General features: G+C 53.3%; 1 protein-coding gene across 1 annotated transcript; it reads right to left on the reverse strand.

Annotated features, from left to right (window-relative positions):
• Positions 1-2,746: 2,746 nt before the first annotated feature.
• Positions 2,747-9,846, reverse strand: SOD3 (superoxide dismutase 3). The gene is made up of 2 exons (XM_075545013.1): positions 9,710-9,846; positions 2,747-4,172 (listed from the first exon to the last, which is right to left on the reverse strand). Exon 2 carries the CDS (start codon positions 4,158-4,160, stop codon positions 3,435-3,437), a length of 726 nt encoding a protein of 241 aa, XP_075401128.1. The 5' UTR covers positions 4,161-4,172; positions 9,710-9,846; the 3' UTR covers positions 2,747-3,434.
• Positions 9,847-18,156: the final 8,310 nt, after the last annotated feature.

The following is an 18,156-nucleotide window of genomic DNA, read 5'->3' on the forward strand; positions in this document are numbered from 1 at the left end:
TGCTTTCCAAAGCCAGCCTCCCATCTCTTTCTCCCTGGTGATCAGACTAGGGTGCTGCTGCCTGAGCTAGCTCTTTGCCTCACTTGTGGGCTGTCCTACCTGTGGGCTGAGCCAACCCTTGGATCATGTCATGTGGCCTTGCCATGCATCACTAAAACTTGACACCCCATCAGAGCCTGCTTCACTACACTCCGGAGCTACTGACTTTTGCTGCCCACCCTGCTGCCTGCTGCCTGTGGGACACTCAGCCTGTCTGCTTCCTTGACCTTGGACCTTCAGTATATTAATTGTTCCACGAAAGAGAGTTGAATGGAGCCCTTTGGACTGCTGTGTGGACTGTTACATTCCTTCTCGCAATATACACCTATTCTTATATCTATAATCCTAAGTGTCCTGGTGTTGTTTCTCTAGCAAACCCTGCCTAACACGGTCCTAATGTGAAATCTCTACAGGAGCAGAGTGCCCACCTTTCAGTTCAAACCACTGTCCTTTGACTCCATAGCCAAGCACGCCCAGCACTGTGCCCCCAGCGGGCTAAAATCTTACTTCCAGTTTCACGACACTCCCTTTTTTGAATCTCTGGAGCTCCATAGAAACAGTGTATCAATCCCATCCCAACCGACTGCAGAAAAATGGGGCTGAGGGTAGGGTTCAGTTGGCTCTGGGTGCAGATGGGGGCCCTCCGCTCCATCTGGGACAGCCAGGGGCATTCGAGAGAGAAAAGTGAAAACTGAAGAAAAGCAATGAGAGATGAAGCATCATCTTCCTTCTGACATGGAAGTGGGACACGCTGAAGCCTTTTAAAATCTGGGTGTCAGGGCTGAGGGTGGAGTGGCTGGCCTCTTATTCCTGCCCCATTGCAGCTATATTTTCACAACTTTTCATTGAGGGGAAGGAGCAAGCGGTTCTCTTTAGAATCCGCATGTTTCAGGGCTACGTTGGTGAGCGCCCTCACAGGGCTGGCCTGTCCTGGTCTGCTGCCTGCGCTGATGTTGCAAACCAGTAAGAACCAGTTGGTGGAGCAAAGTCACCAAGCAATAGCCTTCCTCTTCAACTGTCACTTGGGTTCAAGGGAAGATTTTAAAATAACAAGTTAAGTCCTAGTTCGAGGTAAAAATAACCACCGAGGACAGGTTTCTGGCGGCGGTTCAGTTTGAGTCACTGCCTCCCTCTGGAGTCTGAGAAACGCGAACCAGCTCAAAGAAAGGAAGGGGAAAAATAAGTGAAACACCCGCTGTCGGTCGTCCCGTCCATTCCAGCTCCCCGTGACCCGTGTGTCCCAGAGTAGAGCTGGGCTCCACTGGGGGACTTCAGGGAGCGTCTTTTTCTTGCTTGTTTCTGGGAAATTGATTCCCAAGTCTTTTTTTTTTTTAGAGGCACCTCTGGGTAGACGTGAACCTCTAGCCTTTAGCAATGGAATGTGTTAACCATTTGTACCAGCCAGGGAATCTGTCTCAGAGAACCCGGGGTGGGAAAACCAGACCTAGGAAGCCAGTACTGCACACCACACACACACCACCACCACCAAACCCCAGACCAGAGACCACGCCGTGGATTCTAACTCCTGGCCGCCCTCCATCGGCTTCTCAAGACTGTGACCCTTCAGGAGCAGGGTGCCCCTGGGTCAGGTCAAACTTCAACCTTTGGGTCAATATTCACATGTGTGCCTGATTGTGCCTGTCAGGGACACCTGAGTCTATCCCAGGGGGTCGTCAACCTGTTAAAATATGCAGTCTTTACTCACTATGAAATACTCAGTATTTAAATACTGAGCTATTAAAATACTCAGTAAAAAATTCAGTAAAATGAATATTTATATTCATAAAGAATATAATTTGTAAAGAAAGCAGCCGAACCGACCACTATGGAGCCCTGGAAGGCAACCTGGTGGCACTGTGGTTACACATTGGGCTGTGATCTGCAAGGTCGGCAGTTCGAAGCCATCAGTCGCCCCAAGGGAGAAAGATGGGGCTTCCTTGTCTTGGAACCTCACAGGGGCCGTTCTACCCTTCTTTCTAGGGTTGCTATGAGTTGGCATCACTGGCAGTGAGAGAGAGATGGAGTGCTGGTGGCAAAGTGGGTTCTAGACTGGGCTGCTAGCTGTCAGGTCCTCAACGGTCCAAACCCACCAGCTGCTCAGCGGGAGAATGGTGCGGCTCTCTGCTCCAGTAAAGACTGACAGCCTCAAAGACCCCCTAGGAGCAGTTCTCTACTCTGTATGGTGGCTGTGTGTTGAAACCACCTTGACGGCACTGAGTGTTTGGTTTGGGTTTGACCCACACCTACTGTCAAGTACCTGTGTGTGTCAACGGGAGCGCCGTTCTAGGTCTGGAGCAAGCTGGCACGTCGAGACACCAACAACCCTGTAGCTTCCCTCATCACTTTGCTTGGAGACCCAGCCTCTGCCCCCTGGGAAGAGGGCCTAATGCTGCCCTTTGAGGCAAAAGTGAGAAGCCACAGGGCCAGATGAGGAAGCTCCTTCCCCCTGAAGCCTGTGGCACCAGCATCAGAGAAACACCTGAGACCCACTCCAATTCGGGCTCCTCTGCCCACTTGGGAGTCCCCAGCTCTTGGCCAGCACCCAGGAAACGGTTTTTGTTGATTATCTTAACTCCTTTGAGCGATCCCGGGACTTTCCAGGTTGAGGGTGTAGGGAGGGTCTGTGCTGCTGGGATTTGGGGAGTGTCTCGGCATCTCCAGGAAGAAGCCGCAAACAAACGAAACGCCCAGGCCCTGGCAGCAGGGCTGAATTGCAGAATTTTTAATATGGAACACCAGGTTGCAAAACAGCCCCCAGCCAGCCATCCAAAGTAGCAGCTCTCACGGGGTGGAGGTGGGGGTGGCCCCAGAGGGCAGGCAGCCAGAGGGGTCTAACCTCCAGCTGACCTGGTGGAGGGGCAGCTGGAATGGTGGTGATATGTGAGAGTGACAGGGGGCCTCAGAAGAAGCCTGGAAGTGCCAGGAGCCAGGGGGCCTCAGAGCAGAGAAGCCTCAGGCTCCTGGGGATCAGAGGTGGAAAGAGAATTCAGAAAGTCTGGGAGGTCCTCAAAGGGTGGGGTACTTTCCTGGCCGGGCACCCTTGGGTCTCCTGAGGTGGGCATCTCTGCATACTCAGGATAGACCTCAGAATGGAGGGAGATTCAGGGCTCAAGGTGGTACCCAGCCAAAGAAGGACCTCGTAGAGGTCATGGAGCTCAAAGTGGGGGGTCAGGGGACCCAAGGCGGAGGTAAGTGGATGAAAGGTGTCTCAGGATCCACCCGGGAGGGGCGGTCTCGGGGCACAAGTTGGAAACTAATGGCAGAGGGTGGTAACCTGTGTGCGCAGCGAAGGTCTCGGCGTGCGCGTGGCGGGGCGGGGTGGGGGCTCTGGGCAGAGAGGGTTCCGGGGGGGCACGGGGAGAGGAGGGTCTCCAGGTTCCCCGCAGGCCGGGCGCTCAGGTGGCTTTGCACTCGCTCTCGCGTCTCCTCTTCCTGCGCTGGGCATGCTCCTGCGCCAGGCGCGCCCAGGGCTCCGGCCCGCTCAGGCCCACCACGCAGCAGGCCAGGCGGGGGCCCGCGTTGCCGTTCTCCAGGCTGGCCTGGTTGCCGCCGCGCCCCAGGTCGTCCATGCCCACGTGGACCACCACCGCGCGGCCCACGATGGAGTGGGGGCCGGCGAGCGAGGCGGCCAGGCCGGCGCTGTACTTCCAGAGGCGCCCGTCGCGGACAGGGAAGTTGCCGAAGTCGCCCGGGTGCTGCGGGTGCGGCACGGCCAGCGGGTTGTAGTGGGGCCCGGTGGCCTCGCAGCCCCGGCTCACGTCCCCGAACTGGTGCACGTGGATGGCGCGGCTGGAGCCGTTGGCCTCGGCCGGGAAGCCCTGCAGGTCGAAGTAGGCCTCCAGCTTGGCGCCGAGCGCCAGCTGCCGGAAGAGGACCAGGCCGGTGACCCGGGGCAGCGCCGCGTCCAGCGAGGCCGAGGGCTGCACGTGGCAGGCGGCGTGGAGCCCGGCTTCGGGCCAGCCTTCCCGGGCGCCCTGCTGCGTGAGCTCCTGCCAGATCGCCGTCACTTTGGAGTGCATGTCCCGGATCTGCTCCGCCGTGTTGGCGTTGGGTCCCAGGGCACCCTCCTCCGTGAAGGCGCCAGCCGCCAAGAGCAGACAGGAACCCAACAGCGCCAACATGTCGGAGGACACCTAGGGGCGGGGGCAGAGCCAGGCTTTGTCATTTCAAACTTGGTATCTCATGGACTCATCAAATTAAAACACGAAAACTAAAAACTCCCTGCCATCAAGTCGGTTCTGACTTGGCGACCCCATTGGACAAGACTGTAACTCTCTTAGCAGAGTAGGAAGCCTTGTCTTTCAACCCAGAGCTGCTGGGGGTTCCCTCGAAGCCGCTGTGATCTAATAATCCAAACCCCCTTCTCCCTAATCCCTGGCGGCCCTTCTGACCCCAGCGTGCATTCCTTCATTCATTCATTCGTCCAGCATGTATCTCTGGTGCTGCAGGAAATAACTACTGTTGCAAGGTGGCGAAAAGAGTGCTGAGAAGTTTTCCAGGTTCGTTCTGAACCACAAATCTGTTTCCGGACGCTGTGATTACAACTCTCAGATCGGACTGGACTGGCAATGTGATTACTTCCTTCTCTCTGGGAACCCAGTGGAGCAGTTGTCCCCTGACCTACGGGATCAGTATGAGTTGGAATCACCTGGTCTGTCTTTACCTTTTAGATCCAGTCCAGCTTCCACACTGTGTAGAGGACGCAGGGAAAGGGGAGGTCTCAGGAGGCGTGGGAACACAGCACTTCAAGGCCAGCCCTGCTCCCTCGTGTCACTTGCCCCACATTCTCTACACGGCCCCATAGCCACACTTAAGACCATCTGCCTCTTGGACTTTGTGTGTGCTGTACCCTCTCAACTCCCTTTCCCAGCTTCAGCAGAGTTACAGTCTCAGAAACTCACAGGGCAGTTCGACCCTGCCCTATAGGGTCACTGTGACTCAGCATGACCTCACTGGCAATGAGTTTGGAGTTTGAGACACACTCACTCACTCTAAACTCACTGCCAGCCAGGACATGCTGACTCACAACAGCCCTCTAGGGCTGGGTAGACCTGCCCCTGTGGGTTTCTGAGACTGTAACTGTTTACAGGAGTGGAAAGTCTCCTCTTCTTTCTCCCTTAGAGCAGCTGGTGGTTTCAAACTACTGACCTTGCAGTTAGTGGCCCAAAGCCTAACGCATTATGCCAGTAGGGATACGCACGCCATCCAATCCGATGCCACCCACAGAGGCTGCTGTGGAAGCTGAAGCCTTGTGCTGGAGACGCACAGAAGAGGTGGTGCCCACATCCCCCTAGGGGACTCCCGGAAGGCTTCCCAGAGAAGATGGCATTTGAACTGAGAGTTTGTTATTGTTGTTTTCAGCAAAGTTGGACAGAAAGGTCATTTTAGGCAGGAGTCTCAGCACGGCACGCTCACAGTTGTGAAAGAGTGCAGTTTGGGGGAGGCTTGGTAGCAAGTTTCAAAAACAGAAAGCTCAAACTCACTGCCTTCCATTCGGCTCCCAGTGCAGCAGAGTGAAACGGGTTTCTGAGCCTGTAACTCTTTATGGAAGTAGAAGGGCCAGGTCTTTCCAACGTGGACCTGGCAGTTAGCAACCCAATGCATGACCCCGTCATCACCAGGGCTCTAGGTGGGAAGTTTAGGGTAGCCTGTGGTAGGAAGCAGGCACTGAGGCACAAGAGGTCTTCTAGTCAGGGGCTGAAAGGCTGGGTTTGCCTTGCTAGGAAGTATGGTGATTAGCCATTAGGCACCCCGGGCTGCTGGGAATTTTTAAACAGAGAAGAGGATGGTGAGGTTGGGTTTTTTTTTTCAGTTGGTCTAGTCTGGCCAGAAAAAGAATGTGGACTGGACTTTTTAAGATGTGGACTGGAGGGGGCATGGGAAATGGCCCAGGGAGAGACGCAGGACAGAGATGGCCAGCAGGGTCACCTAGCCAGATGTGGAGAGGGCTCACAGCAGCAAAGAGCTTTGGCCGGCATCATGGGAAGCACCGTCGGGCTGAAAGGACACGGAGGAGTGGAAGATGACTCAGATTCTTGGCATGTGAACCGGTGGTGACACAAAACAAAAAGAGTCACAAACAGCCAAATCAGTTGCCAGCGAGTCAATTTCAGCTGCAACCGCACATGTGCAGAGTAGAACCACCCCTCAGGATTTCCCGGGCTGTGCCCTGTCAGCAGGAGATCACCAGGCCTTGCTTCCAATGTACCTCTGGGGAGATGGGAGATTGAAGCCACCAATTGCAGGAGCCTGTCTGCACCACCAGGAAGCTGGTCCCAGACCCTAAGAAGCAGGGAAAGGGGGAATTCCGCCTGGGTCTGCAGAGGCCGAGGGGCTGGAGGGTGCCAGGGTGGCAGGCATGGGGGTGGACGCATGGGTCTGGCTCTTGGAAGAGGCAGTGGAACTGAGATCTGTCCAGATGCCCGACACCTCCCTGAGAGAGTTTGTGTCAGACTGGGCTAGACTTCTGCTTTATTTATTTATTTTAAACTCTGTTGAAGATTCTGGAGCCCAGCCAAGGATCTCAGAGTCAGACCTAGATTCAAATCCCAGCTGACCGTAGACTGTGTGGGAGACCGTGGAGAAATGGCTGGCTCTGTTTCTTCTCCGTAGATTGAGGTTGGTAACAGCCCGAGGGAGACAGTGGGGACCGGCTGAGCTGCCTATGGGGTCCCACGCTGCCCCACAAGTACAGGTGGGAGGGTCGATTTTGTTCCCAAGGGGCCTCATCCGTCCAACCCCAAGTGGTGCCTTTCAATAAACTCCTGGATGGCGTGTTTGCTCGTTCCATTAACCCTGACAGAAAGGGCCTTTCATGCGGTGGTTGAGCGGTCTTAGGACTCACTAGAGCTGAAGGCTGCCTCATGTGTCATGCTCTCTTGAAAGAGAGGAAGGGAAGGAAAGAAACAGGGCCAGGGCCCCCATCCCCCCACCCCACGCCCCGGCGACTGCATGTGCCGCACAGGACTGCCTGTCATCTTCACGGAAGCTGCTGGTCTCTAAGTTGCCAAGCCTCCTGTCTGAGGACAGAGTCATTGAGGGCATCCTGGACAGCATCCCCCACACTGGCTCTGTCTCCTTCCTCCCTGAACCTCGGTTTTCTCATCTGCAAAGAGGGCAGATGGGCACACTTACATCCTCGCTCTCTGTGCCTCTCTCTGCTATCGAGTCATTGCTGACTCATAGTGACCCTACAGGACAGGGGAGAACTAGCATTTCCCAAACTGTGATTCTCCACAGGGTGGAGGAAAAGCCCCATCTTTCTCCCAAAGAGAGGCTGGTGGACTCAAACTGCCGACCTCTCGGTTAGCAGCCAAACGCGTCACCACTAGGACACCGGGGGTCCCTTGGCAGTGCTTTCCCTTATGAGATTGCTTTCAAACTCAAAACTCAAACCCAGTGCCATCGACTCAACGCAGAAGCGCAGTGACTCTCCAGGCCAGGGTAGAAACAACCTCTGCCAGTTTTCCAGACTCTGCATCTTTACAGGAGTGAAAATTCCCATCTCTCTCTCCCTCAGAGAGGCAGGTGGTTTCAAACTGCTGACCTTGTAGTTAACAGCCTAACCTGTAACCACTACACCACCAGGCTCCACATCTACTCCAGTGACTTGCTAGGAGGCAGAAAGGAAACAGAATTGCTAGCGTTCCTTGCACACTCGTGCCGAGTGCTGTGAAGCACATGTTGGTTCATGTAAGCCTCGTCAGGACCCTCTGTGGTAGGGGTCTCCCTTCTGAAGTGGAGAAAGGGAGGTGCAGAGAGGGGAAGTGACTCACCCAAGGTCATACAGACAGGAAATGGCTGGGACAAGCTGTGAAGGGGCCGCTCAGGTCTCATGGTGTTGTTAGCATGAAACCTGGCACACCAAGTCCCCAGCGAGCAACACTGGACGTGACCACCATTGAGGAGCTGCCACAGGACCTGACGTGGTGCGTTCTGTTGTACACTGGGTCACGGTGAATCAGAACTGACTCAACGACACCCAACAAGGGCCACAGTGCTTCTCAGGAAGAGGCTGCAGCCTAAGACAGAGGCTGAAGAGTCTTTGACTTAGAAGATAAGGGGAGGAGTGGGGGCAGAGGAAGATGCCAGGAAAGAACAGCCGGAGAGATGGGGTAAGAAGCCAAGGAAGTGACATCAGAGAATCCACCTCTGAAAAGGAGGGGGGCCCAGGAAAAGGAGGGAGCAGCCCTGCCTAGTCTCCTGTCCCCTGTCCTCCCAAGTCAGCAGCCCTGTACCTCCCAGGGGCCCCTGCCTCTCAGTAGTGGTCCCTGGACATTGTTGGCTACTGTTCAGCCAGAGACTTGCAGGGACCCCATGGACCACAGTAGAAACTGTTGTCCATTGCAGTCCCTAGAGCTTTAGCTCTCCAGGACTTTCTTTCTAGTCATCATAGTCTGGAAGCTCCCACCAAGACTGACTCGAATCGTAGTGCTGGGGTGCTCTGGCCAGATTTGAACCGGGGTCTCCCACCTGCAAGGCGAGGATTCTGCCACTGAGCTACCATGTCCCCTCTTCCCATGTCCCCTCTTAGCACAGAGCAAAGCCAGATTGTGGGAGGGTGGGGTGGGGGCTTGGTGAAGCTTTCTCTTTGATGAATGTCTCCTGTTAACAGTCTGAGAAGACATACTTCCCTTTCAAGCGAAGCAAATTCATTCACAATCTCCTGTCCACCCTCCCACCCCTGCAATATTTCTTTTTTCTGAAGTCCCGGACCCTCCAGCCTTCGAGGCCACCAGGAGCATCCCCCCTGCGTTGAGCACTGTGTAAAACAGGGTCTATGAAGCCCCTGCTCTGTGTGTGCCTTTGAAGGGGGGATCAGGGCTCCAGAGGAGGAGGATAGGACCCTTGTCTGAGTCCAGCACAGCACCAAGCCTTGTCCCCTCTCCGGGCCTGTATCTGCAGAGAACATGAACTTCCTGAAGCCATCGGTATTGGTAAATCCTTTGGTTCACCCCCACCCCCACCCCCACCCCCACCCCACCGAAGGAATGCCTGTGTCATCCCTGAGAAGCTAGCTGTCACCTTCCCGTTCTCTCTGTCCTTAGTGGGTGGCCAGAGAGGGCACCTGACTTTCTCTTGGGAGACCCTGGGGGATACAAATGGTTAACAACGCTCCCACTGCCACCCGGAAGGTAGGAGCGTCAAGTCCAGCCCAGGCACCTCAGAAGAAAGGCCTGGTGACCGACAGAGTGCTTCAGAGACTTTGTGGGAAAAATGCTCCTGGCAGAGAACGGAATTTTCCCTCCAACCACGGGGAACCCCCCGCGTACTTCCAAAACCCCAGCCATTGAAAACCTTGTGGAGGCCAGTTGGACGGAGACACTCACTGGTCGCCAAGTGAGTCGACTCCACGGCAACAGGCTTCTCCGTCTTTTGCCTTTAGTTTTCCCCCGTCCAAGCCACACCACAGCGTCTATCACAAAGGCAGCGTCCATCATGCACGATGTAATTTCTTTTCTCCCCAAACCCGAATCACCTTGGAATCGCCTTTGGTCCCTCGCTCCCCCCTCCTGCCGCCCCCCAACCCCACCCCACCCCCAATCAGAGCAGCTCAGCACTGGTACTTAAGAAGTAATCAGATACCTCCTCAAGAAGTGGCCCATTTGCCCAACCAGGGTCCAAGTTGTCAAAGAGCATGCTGGGAAGGGACCCTTAACTCGGTACCCACCTTTTCAGTGCTTTCAGAACCTCTCTCCTGGACAGTGAGGGTGCAGCGGCTGCAGGGCCTGGGGATGTGGGCTGACTGCTCCGGAGGCGTGGACTTGAGGGCGTGTGGGCCAGAGGCCCAGGGGAGTGTTCAGAGGTCGGACGTCACAGCGCTGCCTGCAGGAGAGCAGAGCGGGCCAGACTTTCTTCTGCCAAATTGCCTCCCTCCTCCTCCCCCGCCGCCCCCACCCCCCAGGGTCCCTGGCCAAGTATTTGGTTCTGTGACTTCCCCAGCTTATGCAGACGCAGTCGGTGACCTTCGGCGCGCTGCGGGAGACAAACATCACAGAGAAAATCGCCCCCTTGGGACGGGTGCACAATGGCCTCTTTCTTACTCCCCCATTTCTCAGCTGATGGGTGTCTCTTGCGTCCTGGCCTCTCCCCTGGATGGGAGCTCACTTGACAGCAGTGTTCTTGCCCCAAGGCTGCTGGCCCAGCCTTGGTGGCGCTGCCGGTTAAACCCTGTCCAGTTAGGCGAAAGGTTGGGGGTTCGAACCCATGGGGGTGGATCTAAAGAGAAGCCTGTCAATGATCTGTTCTGAGAGATCTTGGCCTTGAAACCCCATGGGGAGCAAGTGAGTTGAGAAGGACCTGAGGCAACAAACCAAGCTTCACCCTAAAGAAGCGAGGGCCGGCCTGGGTCCGGCGCTGTGTACTCTGCCTGCTTGGTCACTTTCTGTGTGTCCCCAGGCCACTGGCCCCAGCTTCCTGTGACTCTCTTTCCCCATCTGTGCAATGCGAACCTAATGCTGTCTGCCGCAAAACCAAAAAGCAAGCCCTGACTCCGATGCATTGCAACCCTATAGGACAGGGTAGAACTGCCCCTGTGGGTTTCTGAGACCGGGAGCCTTCATGGGACGAGAACATCTGGTCTTTCTCCCTGGGAGCAGCGGGTGGTTTTGAACTGCTGACTTTATGTTTAGCAGCCTGATTTATAACCACGACGCCACCTGTCCACCTCTGCTGGAAAGCATCCAATGAGATGAACACGTGGAAGTGCGGGCCCGGGACCTGGCACCTAGTCACACTAATAAATAACTCTGTGGTTGGTACTGTCGCCACCACAGTTAGGCAGGAGGCTCCTCAAAGCCCGTGTGGTCTACAGGGACTTCCCATGATCCTTTTCCAACCCAGTGCCTCCTCTTTCTTGGCTGCCATGATCTATCTTCGGTCCCAGCCCTTTTCTTCCAAAATAACAGCTTTTTTCTCTCTGAAAAGCCCGCTGGGGAAAAGACTGCCTGCCAGCCTGCCCTCTGCTCTTGGGAGCTCACTTCTTGTCAGGTACTGTTCTGGGGCCTGGTACCCAAAGCGAGAGGAGTCCCTGCCCTTTGGGGGCACATATTCTGGGAGAGGGACAGTAGGGGCCACAGGTACCCCCAGTGAAGAGAGAGATGTCCCAGAGGGAGCATCAGATGGGAGCCCCACCAGTTTGTAGGCACCAGTCCTGGTGTCTCAAAAGCCTGTGGCAATCTAGACTTCTGGGCTCAATCCCAGGCCCAGTGAATTGATTCCCAGCCGGAGCTTCAGATGGTTGCTAGGTGACAACTGCCTCATCTTCACTGATACCTGGCAAGCCCATGTAACAGAGTCCCATGTGACTGCTGTGCCCACTGGGCATCCTAGGGCACCGTTTTCACGAGAGCGGCTGATGGCTGGCTCTGTGCCCACAGAACTACTGAGTGAGCTCAAACCAGTGACCTTTGGGTCCACAGTCAAGCCCTGAGCCATTGAGCCTCGAGGGTTCCCAGGTGCTTCTTAGGGTTCATCTTTTTTGAAACAGCCACTTTGATGGACTGCTAAGTTTGGGAACCACCGCTGAGAAGGAATGCCGCCAACTGAAGATCTTTGGCTCCCTAGCTGGTGCAACCAGTGAACGTACCAGGCGATGAACCACGAGGCTGGCGATTTAAATCCCCACAGAGCAACCTTGGAAAAAAGGACTGGTGAGCGGCTTCCAAAGAAATCAAGCAGTGGGGAAAAAAAAACCCAGGGTGCACATTTCTCCTGTGACACCCATGGTGTTGTCAGGACCTATTTGAGGGCCACGGATAGATCCTGTGGTCCGGATGTGATGAAAAATTCCAAAAACACAGGAAGCCCAGCCTCTTCGAGTCTGGAGTCTCTTTCACTGGCTGGGCACTCAAGCCTTGTGGGTCTGATGCTTTCAACTAGGGGTGTCGCTGCCCTGAGCTAATGACTCAGTAGGATTCTAGCTCTTCTGAACTGGAACCCCCACGACACCTTCATCCCTCTCTGTGCGTCCTCAATGCAGTTTATATATATATATATATATATATATATATATATATATATATATATATATATATGGCTGTACCGTATATACTCGAGTATAAGCCAACCCAAGTATCAGCAGAGACACCTAATTTTACCACAAAAACTGCATTAAAAATGTGCTGAAAAACTCAGCTTACACACGAGTAGTGTATATGGTATGTATGTATTAATGTTTATTCGTGAAACAATATTATATTCGTGTATAACGATGGTGTCAAGACCGTAGCTCTTTCTTTGTGTAACTGCATGTTCCTCCATTTAGGAGCTAAGGAAGCGCCCCTGATCCTGGATCACTTGTGTTGGCCTGAACCTCCATATGCACATTGGTCGCCTGGGTGTTCGAGCACAAATTAAGGAGCTATGAGCTTGAGTTGACGCCATGGCCGTAGGTGGGTGGCATAGGGGGTTAAGCTCTCAGCTGCTAACTGAAAGGCCCGCAGTTCGAAGCCACTAGCTGCTCTTCAGGAGCACGATGAGGCCGCTGCTCCCACAAAGATGCTGCTCTTGGAACCGTATGGGGCAGCTCCCCGCTGCTCTGTAAGGCCAGCAGAGGTTGAAATCTACTCGACAGCAATGTTAGATAGAGCACAAATGTGCTTATATTTGGGGCCTACTCCTACCCTTGGGGCACCCATCTCTTCTTCTTTGGCTAACAGGACCCCAATTTGCTTCCGAGGAGCCTGTCCACCTTCATCCCTCCATTGCACCCCTTGCTGCCGGGGTCAAAGCTGTGGCTTAGGCCGGGTGAACCATCACGATGCAGTAGACCCAGGAAGAAAGGGGACCCGTTTGCTGATGTGCCTGCCGTGAGACTTCTGGGCCTCGTTCCTCATGGACTCAGAACTGGGGGAGTGAGGCTAGACTTAGGGCAGCCACCTCGCATGCCCCACTAGGGGCGCACCTGTGTGAGGATGGGGTCTGCCCTGAGGGGAGTAGAATAAAAGCGGAGTGATAGTGGAAATTGAGCGGCAGGGTTAGAGCCCCTGGATCTCGCCATACCTGAAACTGTCCCGTTTTGGTGATGTGAGTTAACACGCTTTCACTTTGCTTCAGTGTTTGGCTTTCTGCACGTGCACCTGAGCACCTGCTCACGTGGCATCTGGCTGAAGGCTTACAACAACTGTCTGGGTGCAGTGTGTCTTGGTTGGCCCACATTGCAGATAAGGAAGTTGGCTTCAGAAGGAATAAGTCCTGAGCCAAACGTTGCAGAACGAGAAGAGAAGCCAAGTCAGAATTTAAACTCAGAGCTCTCTGCCTCCTAAACCTGGCCGCTTAATCATTACCCTGGCTGGTGAGGAGATGAGAAAGAAGTTAGAAAACAGTCCACAGCTGACCCCGCCCTCGGGCCTTTCTGTAAACACCGGGGACTATCTTGCAAGACAAGAAATGCCGCAAATTCCAATTGTCCTGCAGTTTCAGAACAGAAAAGCAACAGAAGGCTGCAAAGCTGTAGGAGCCAGAGATCTGTTGGTCTATATCCTCTTATCAATGTTTCTGTGGAAGAACTCGGTGCCTCTTCTATGCAGGGATCTCAGTTGAAAATAGCTTCCCTTTCATCTAGAGCAGTGGTTCTCAACCTTCCTAATGCCACGACCCTCTGATACAGTTCCTCATGTGGTGGTAAGCCCCCCAACCATAAAATTTTTTTCATTGCTACTTCATAACTGTCATTTTGCTACTGTTATGAATCAGGCGACCCCTGTGAGAGGTTTGTTCGACCTCCCCCCCCACCCAAGGGGTTGTAGCCCACAGGCTGAGAACCGCTGAGTTCAAAATGACACCCATCAAATTAAATTACACCAGAAAAATAGCCTAGAAGGCACAGGGTCAGTGGTTTGAAATCACAGACTACTCCACAGAAGGACAATGAGGCTTTCTACTCCTGTAAAGAAACTCCTCAGGAACTGTAGTGAGAGTAGCGATACCATGGGGGTAGGAAAGGATGGGGAGTGAGTTAGTTAGTTTATTGTGCCAACCTGGCCAATAAACACATGTGGGATTAATTGAAGGGTGGAGGGATAAATGGCTCAGTGATGAGTCACGCCTTTCTAGTTCTCAGGTCTCTTGATTTGTGATGGTCACACCAGGGTGCAGCTGCCTTAGCAGTTCCCTGCTTCAGCTGGCAAGGCTCACTTCCTGCAAGACATCCCCAAGGAGAAGCCACATGGACCTACCCTGATGCAGCTCTGGGTGCTGGAGCACCTGTGTGGAGACCCCTGCCAGAGCTGAGATGTTTACACATTCACTGACTCGGCTTTCCTCCTGCAGTCGGCATCGTTGTGCCTGTTTTGTCAGATGGAGGAGGACTTTGTGGACTAGTGTTGGACATATGGGTTAATATTGGACTTGTGGGTTTGGGAAGCACTGGGTTGGGGTGTTTTCTTGATGCACACTTAACCTATATATAAAACTCTCTCTTATAAATGAGTTTCTGTGGATTTGTTCCTCTAAAGTACCCAGACTAATACAGGGAGAAAGGGGGAACTGGTAGAAAAGATCGATGTATAACACACACACACACACACACACACACACACACACGGAGATGAACAACAGAAACGTGGGTGAAGGGAGACCGCAGATGGTGTAAGATATGAAAATAATAATTTATAATTTATCAAGGGGTCACAAAGGTGGGAGAGCGAGGGGGGGGGAGAGGAGTTGATACCAAAGGCTCAAGTAGAAAATGTTTTGAAAATGTTGACGGCAACATATGTACAAATGTGCTTGATAGGATTGATGTATGGGTTGTTATAAGAGTTTTAAGGGCCCCAATAATTTTTTTTTTTTAAAAGGAGTTACAGTTTCAGAAACTCTGAGGGTCAGTTTACTCTGCCCTGTATGGGGTCACTGTGATTCAGAATCAGCTCGCTGGCCGAAAGTGTGAGTGCGGGAACAGAGCGTGATTACGAGGAGGAGGACAATACACAAAATAACAAAGTTTCACTTCTTCACCCTCCAAGGGCTGCAGGCTGGGTGTGACAAGGTGCCCTCCCTCCCGGTGTCACAATATTTCAGACTGCTTCATCAGGCTGGATACACTTGCTAGACCAGCGGTCCTCAACCTGTGGGTTGTGGCCCCTTTGGGGGTGGAGCGACCCTTTCACAGGGGTTGCCCGATTCATGACAGTAGCAAAATGACAGTGATGAAGTAGCAATGAAAATAATTTTCTGGTTGGGGGGGGGGGCGTCACCACAACATGAGGAACTGTATTAGAGGGTCACGGCATTAGGAAGCATTTGGAAGTTGAGAACCATTGTGCTAGACTGTCAGTGTCAAACCTGCTATCATGGATCCATGTGGACTCACAGCGACCCTATTTCCCAGACTGTGAATCTTGATGGAGCAGAGAGCCCCATCATTCTCCTGCTGAGCGGCTGGTGGGTTTGAACCATTGACCTTGACGTTGGCAGCCTAACACCAAACCCATAACTCTAATAGGCACATGATACCAAGCAAATTGTGTGCCCTGCTTCCCTTCCATACCGGCTGGACCCGAATGGTCTGGAACTGAATCTGCACTATCTCCATGATGCACCTGAACTTCAGGCACACCAGAGACCAGTTCCAGGGTGTCCCGCCTGCCCTGGGTTTTCCCAGCAGCCTCTGGGGCAAGGCAAGAACTGGTCAGTCCAGGCTTGGAGTCTGTTGTCCTGTCCAAACATCTGGGGACGATGGGGAAAATGGATCAGTTTTCGCTGGCAAGGTAGGGAGGAAGAAAGGCCGTATTCTTTGAAGAGTCAGAAAATAATAGCATCTGATATTTATTCCAGGAGCCCGTGTGGTGCAAGTGTTGAAAGGTTGGCAGTTCAAACCCACCAGCCAGCCCGAGGGAGAAAGATGAGGCAGTCTGCTTCTGTAAAAATGTATGGCCTGGGAGACCCCATGGATTGGTTCTACTCTGTTGGAATGCACTGAGCAACAGTGGTCTGGCTCTTTTTTATAATATATTTGACAGCCTTCTTGCAGTCCAGGGAGTTCCTGGGTGGGGCAGTTAATATGCTCTGCTGTTAACTTCAAGGTTGGAGGTTCAAAGCCTCCCAGAAAGGTCTCTGAGGGAAGGAAGTTCTTGGGTGGCGGTGTGCCGAAAACCATGAATGATTAATCCGTGCTGGGGCAGACTGACACCCGTCGGGTCAGCCCTGAGTAGACAGTGACTCTGGGCTAACCGGCTTGGCTTGCAAATTCAGAAGGCTGCTTCTCAGCCCTCCCTCAGCAAGACCCAGCTTGCCAGAACCCCGTGAGTTTCCCACACACCACACTGCCCTTCCCTTGCGGAGATAAAGCAGGCAACTGAGAAGGCCAGGGCAGCCAGCAGGCCCGGAAAGTGCTCAACTAGTCACACTTGGCTGGCCACTTGAGGAGAATGACCAGTTTGGGCAGCATCGCTGAAAGAAAGGCCTCTCTGTGATCAAGTGTACCCCAAACCCTGAAGTCCCTCCACCCGAGTTCTGCCTGCGCTTGGACCCCCTCTCCGTGCCACTGTCTGCCCCGGGGTGGGAAACTTGGGTAGCTCTGCTTCCCACACAGAAACTAGTCAGGGTTTGAATAACTTCAAAGGATATCCAGTTGAGCATGTTTATACTCTCTCTCTCTCTCTCTCTCTCTCTCTCTCTCTCTCTCTCTCTCTCTCTCTCTCTCTCTCACACACACACACACACAAACACAAACACACACACACACACAGTCCTCAGGCAAACACCAGATTGGCCCACCGCCTTTCCTCAACACCACCACGGCATCAAGACCAGACTGAAGTAAACAAGGGCAGAAAACCCTTGGTGGTGGGGGTGCTTGTTCCAGATACACAAGCAGAGAATCAAATCTAGAGACAGTCTCTTCTTTCAGGACTGTGGGCAACCGTTGCTGGAAAGAACTGGGAAGAGAGAGGTCTTCTGACTCAACAGCTACCAGAAAAGAGCAACTCAGATGGCTGAAGGCTGACAGAATTGGATTCAGAATACCTCCGATTCAGGAGGGTGCAGAGGAGAAAGTAGAGAAACCACCTTGCGTCCCGCTCCGGAAACAATTGAGTCCTGTATGGTCTGGCCACTCTGAAGTCACAGTCTCAGTGGAGTGTGCCGCAACTCCAAGCCTAACCCTCCAGACCATTACCACCCGCCAGCGCCAGCCCAGAGGGTCAGGCCGCTAGAGTAGCAGGACCAGAAAGACTCAACTGTGGTGCTCTGCTCCTCGTTGTCCACTTGGAATGCTGTGTCATTCCATGAATTTGGGGACAATCTGACCAGCCAACCAATCTCCTTGCCATGCTTCTAGGCTGTGGCCCAGCCATGCAGGACTCATCTACAGAGAACACAAACAATAGGCTTGAGCCGCAAGACCATACTCACACAGCGTGTGCGTAATCAGAGCCCTTCCCAGCAAACTGGCCACATCGGAACCAGGGGTTTAATCTCTCACTGGCTGTCGAGTTGGTTCTGACCCACCGTGACCCTGTGTACAATACAACGAAGCACAGCCCAGTCCGGAGCCATCCTCACGGCGGTTCCTATGCCTGAGCCCATGGTTGCAGCCACTGTGTTAATCTATCTGGTGAAAGGCCTTCCTTCTTTTTGCTGCCCCTCCACTTGACCAAGCATGATGTCCTTCTCCCTGGACTGCTCTCTCTTGACCACATGCCCAACGTACAGAAGGAGACATCTCTCCATGCTTCTCTATAAGGATCACTCTGGATGTACTTCTTGCAACACAGATCAGTTTGTCCTTTTAGCAATCCATGGTACCTTCAATATTCTTTACCAGCACCATTCAAATGTATCAATTCTTCTTCAGTCTTCCTTATTCAGCATCCAGTTTTCACATGTATAGGAGGCAATTGAAAATACCATGGCTTGGCCCACAGGTACCTCAGTCCTCACAGTAACCTCCCTGCTTTTGAACCATCTAAAGAGATCTTGTTCTGCAGATTTACCTAATGCAGCACAGCTTTGACTGTGAGTGTTGATTCCATGAGCACTGGTCGTGACCTATGGTTCCTTCAAGAGTTCAGGCAGCAGAGATAGGATCTGCCTACTGGTTCAACTGTTTAAATCTCCCATGAATGCTATTGACCACTACAACGTTATCTTTTCCATTTGTAAGCCTGTGTTTAC

This window comes from Tenrec ecaudatus, chromosome 3 (assembly GCF_050624435.1).
Source record: "Tenrec ecaudatus isolate mTenEca1 chromosome 3, mTenEca1.hap1, whole genome shotgun sequence".
Lineage (NCBI taxonomy): Eukaryota > Metazoa > Chordata > Mammalia > Afrosoricida > Tenrecidae > Tenrec > Tenrec ecaudatus.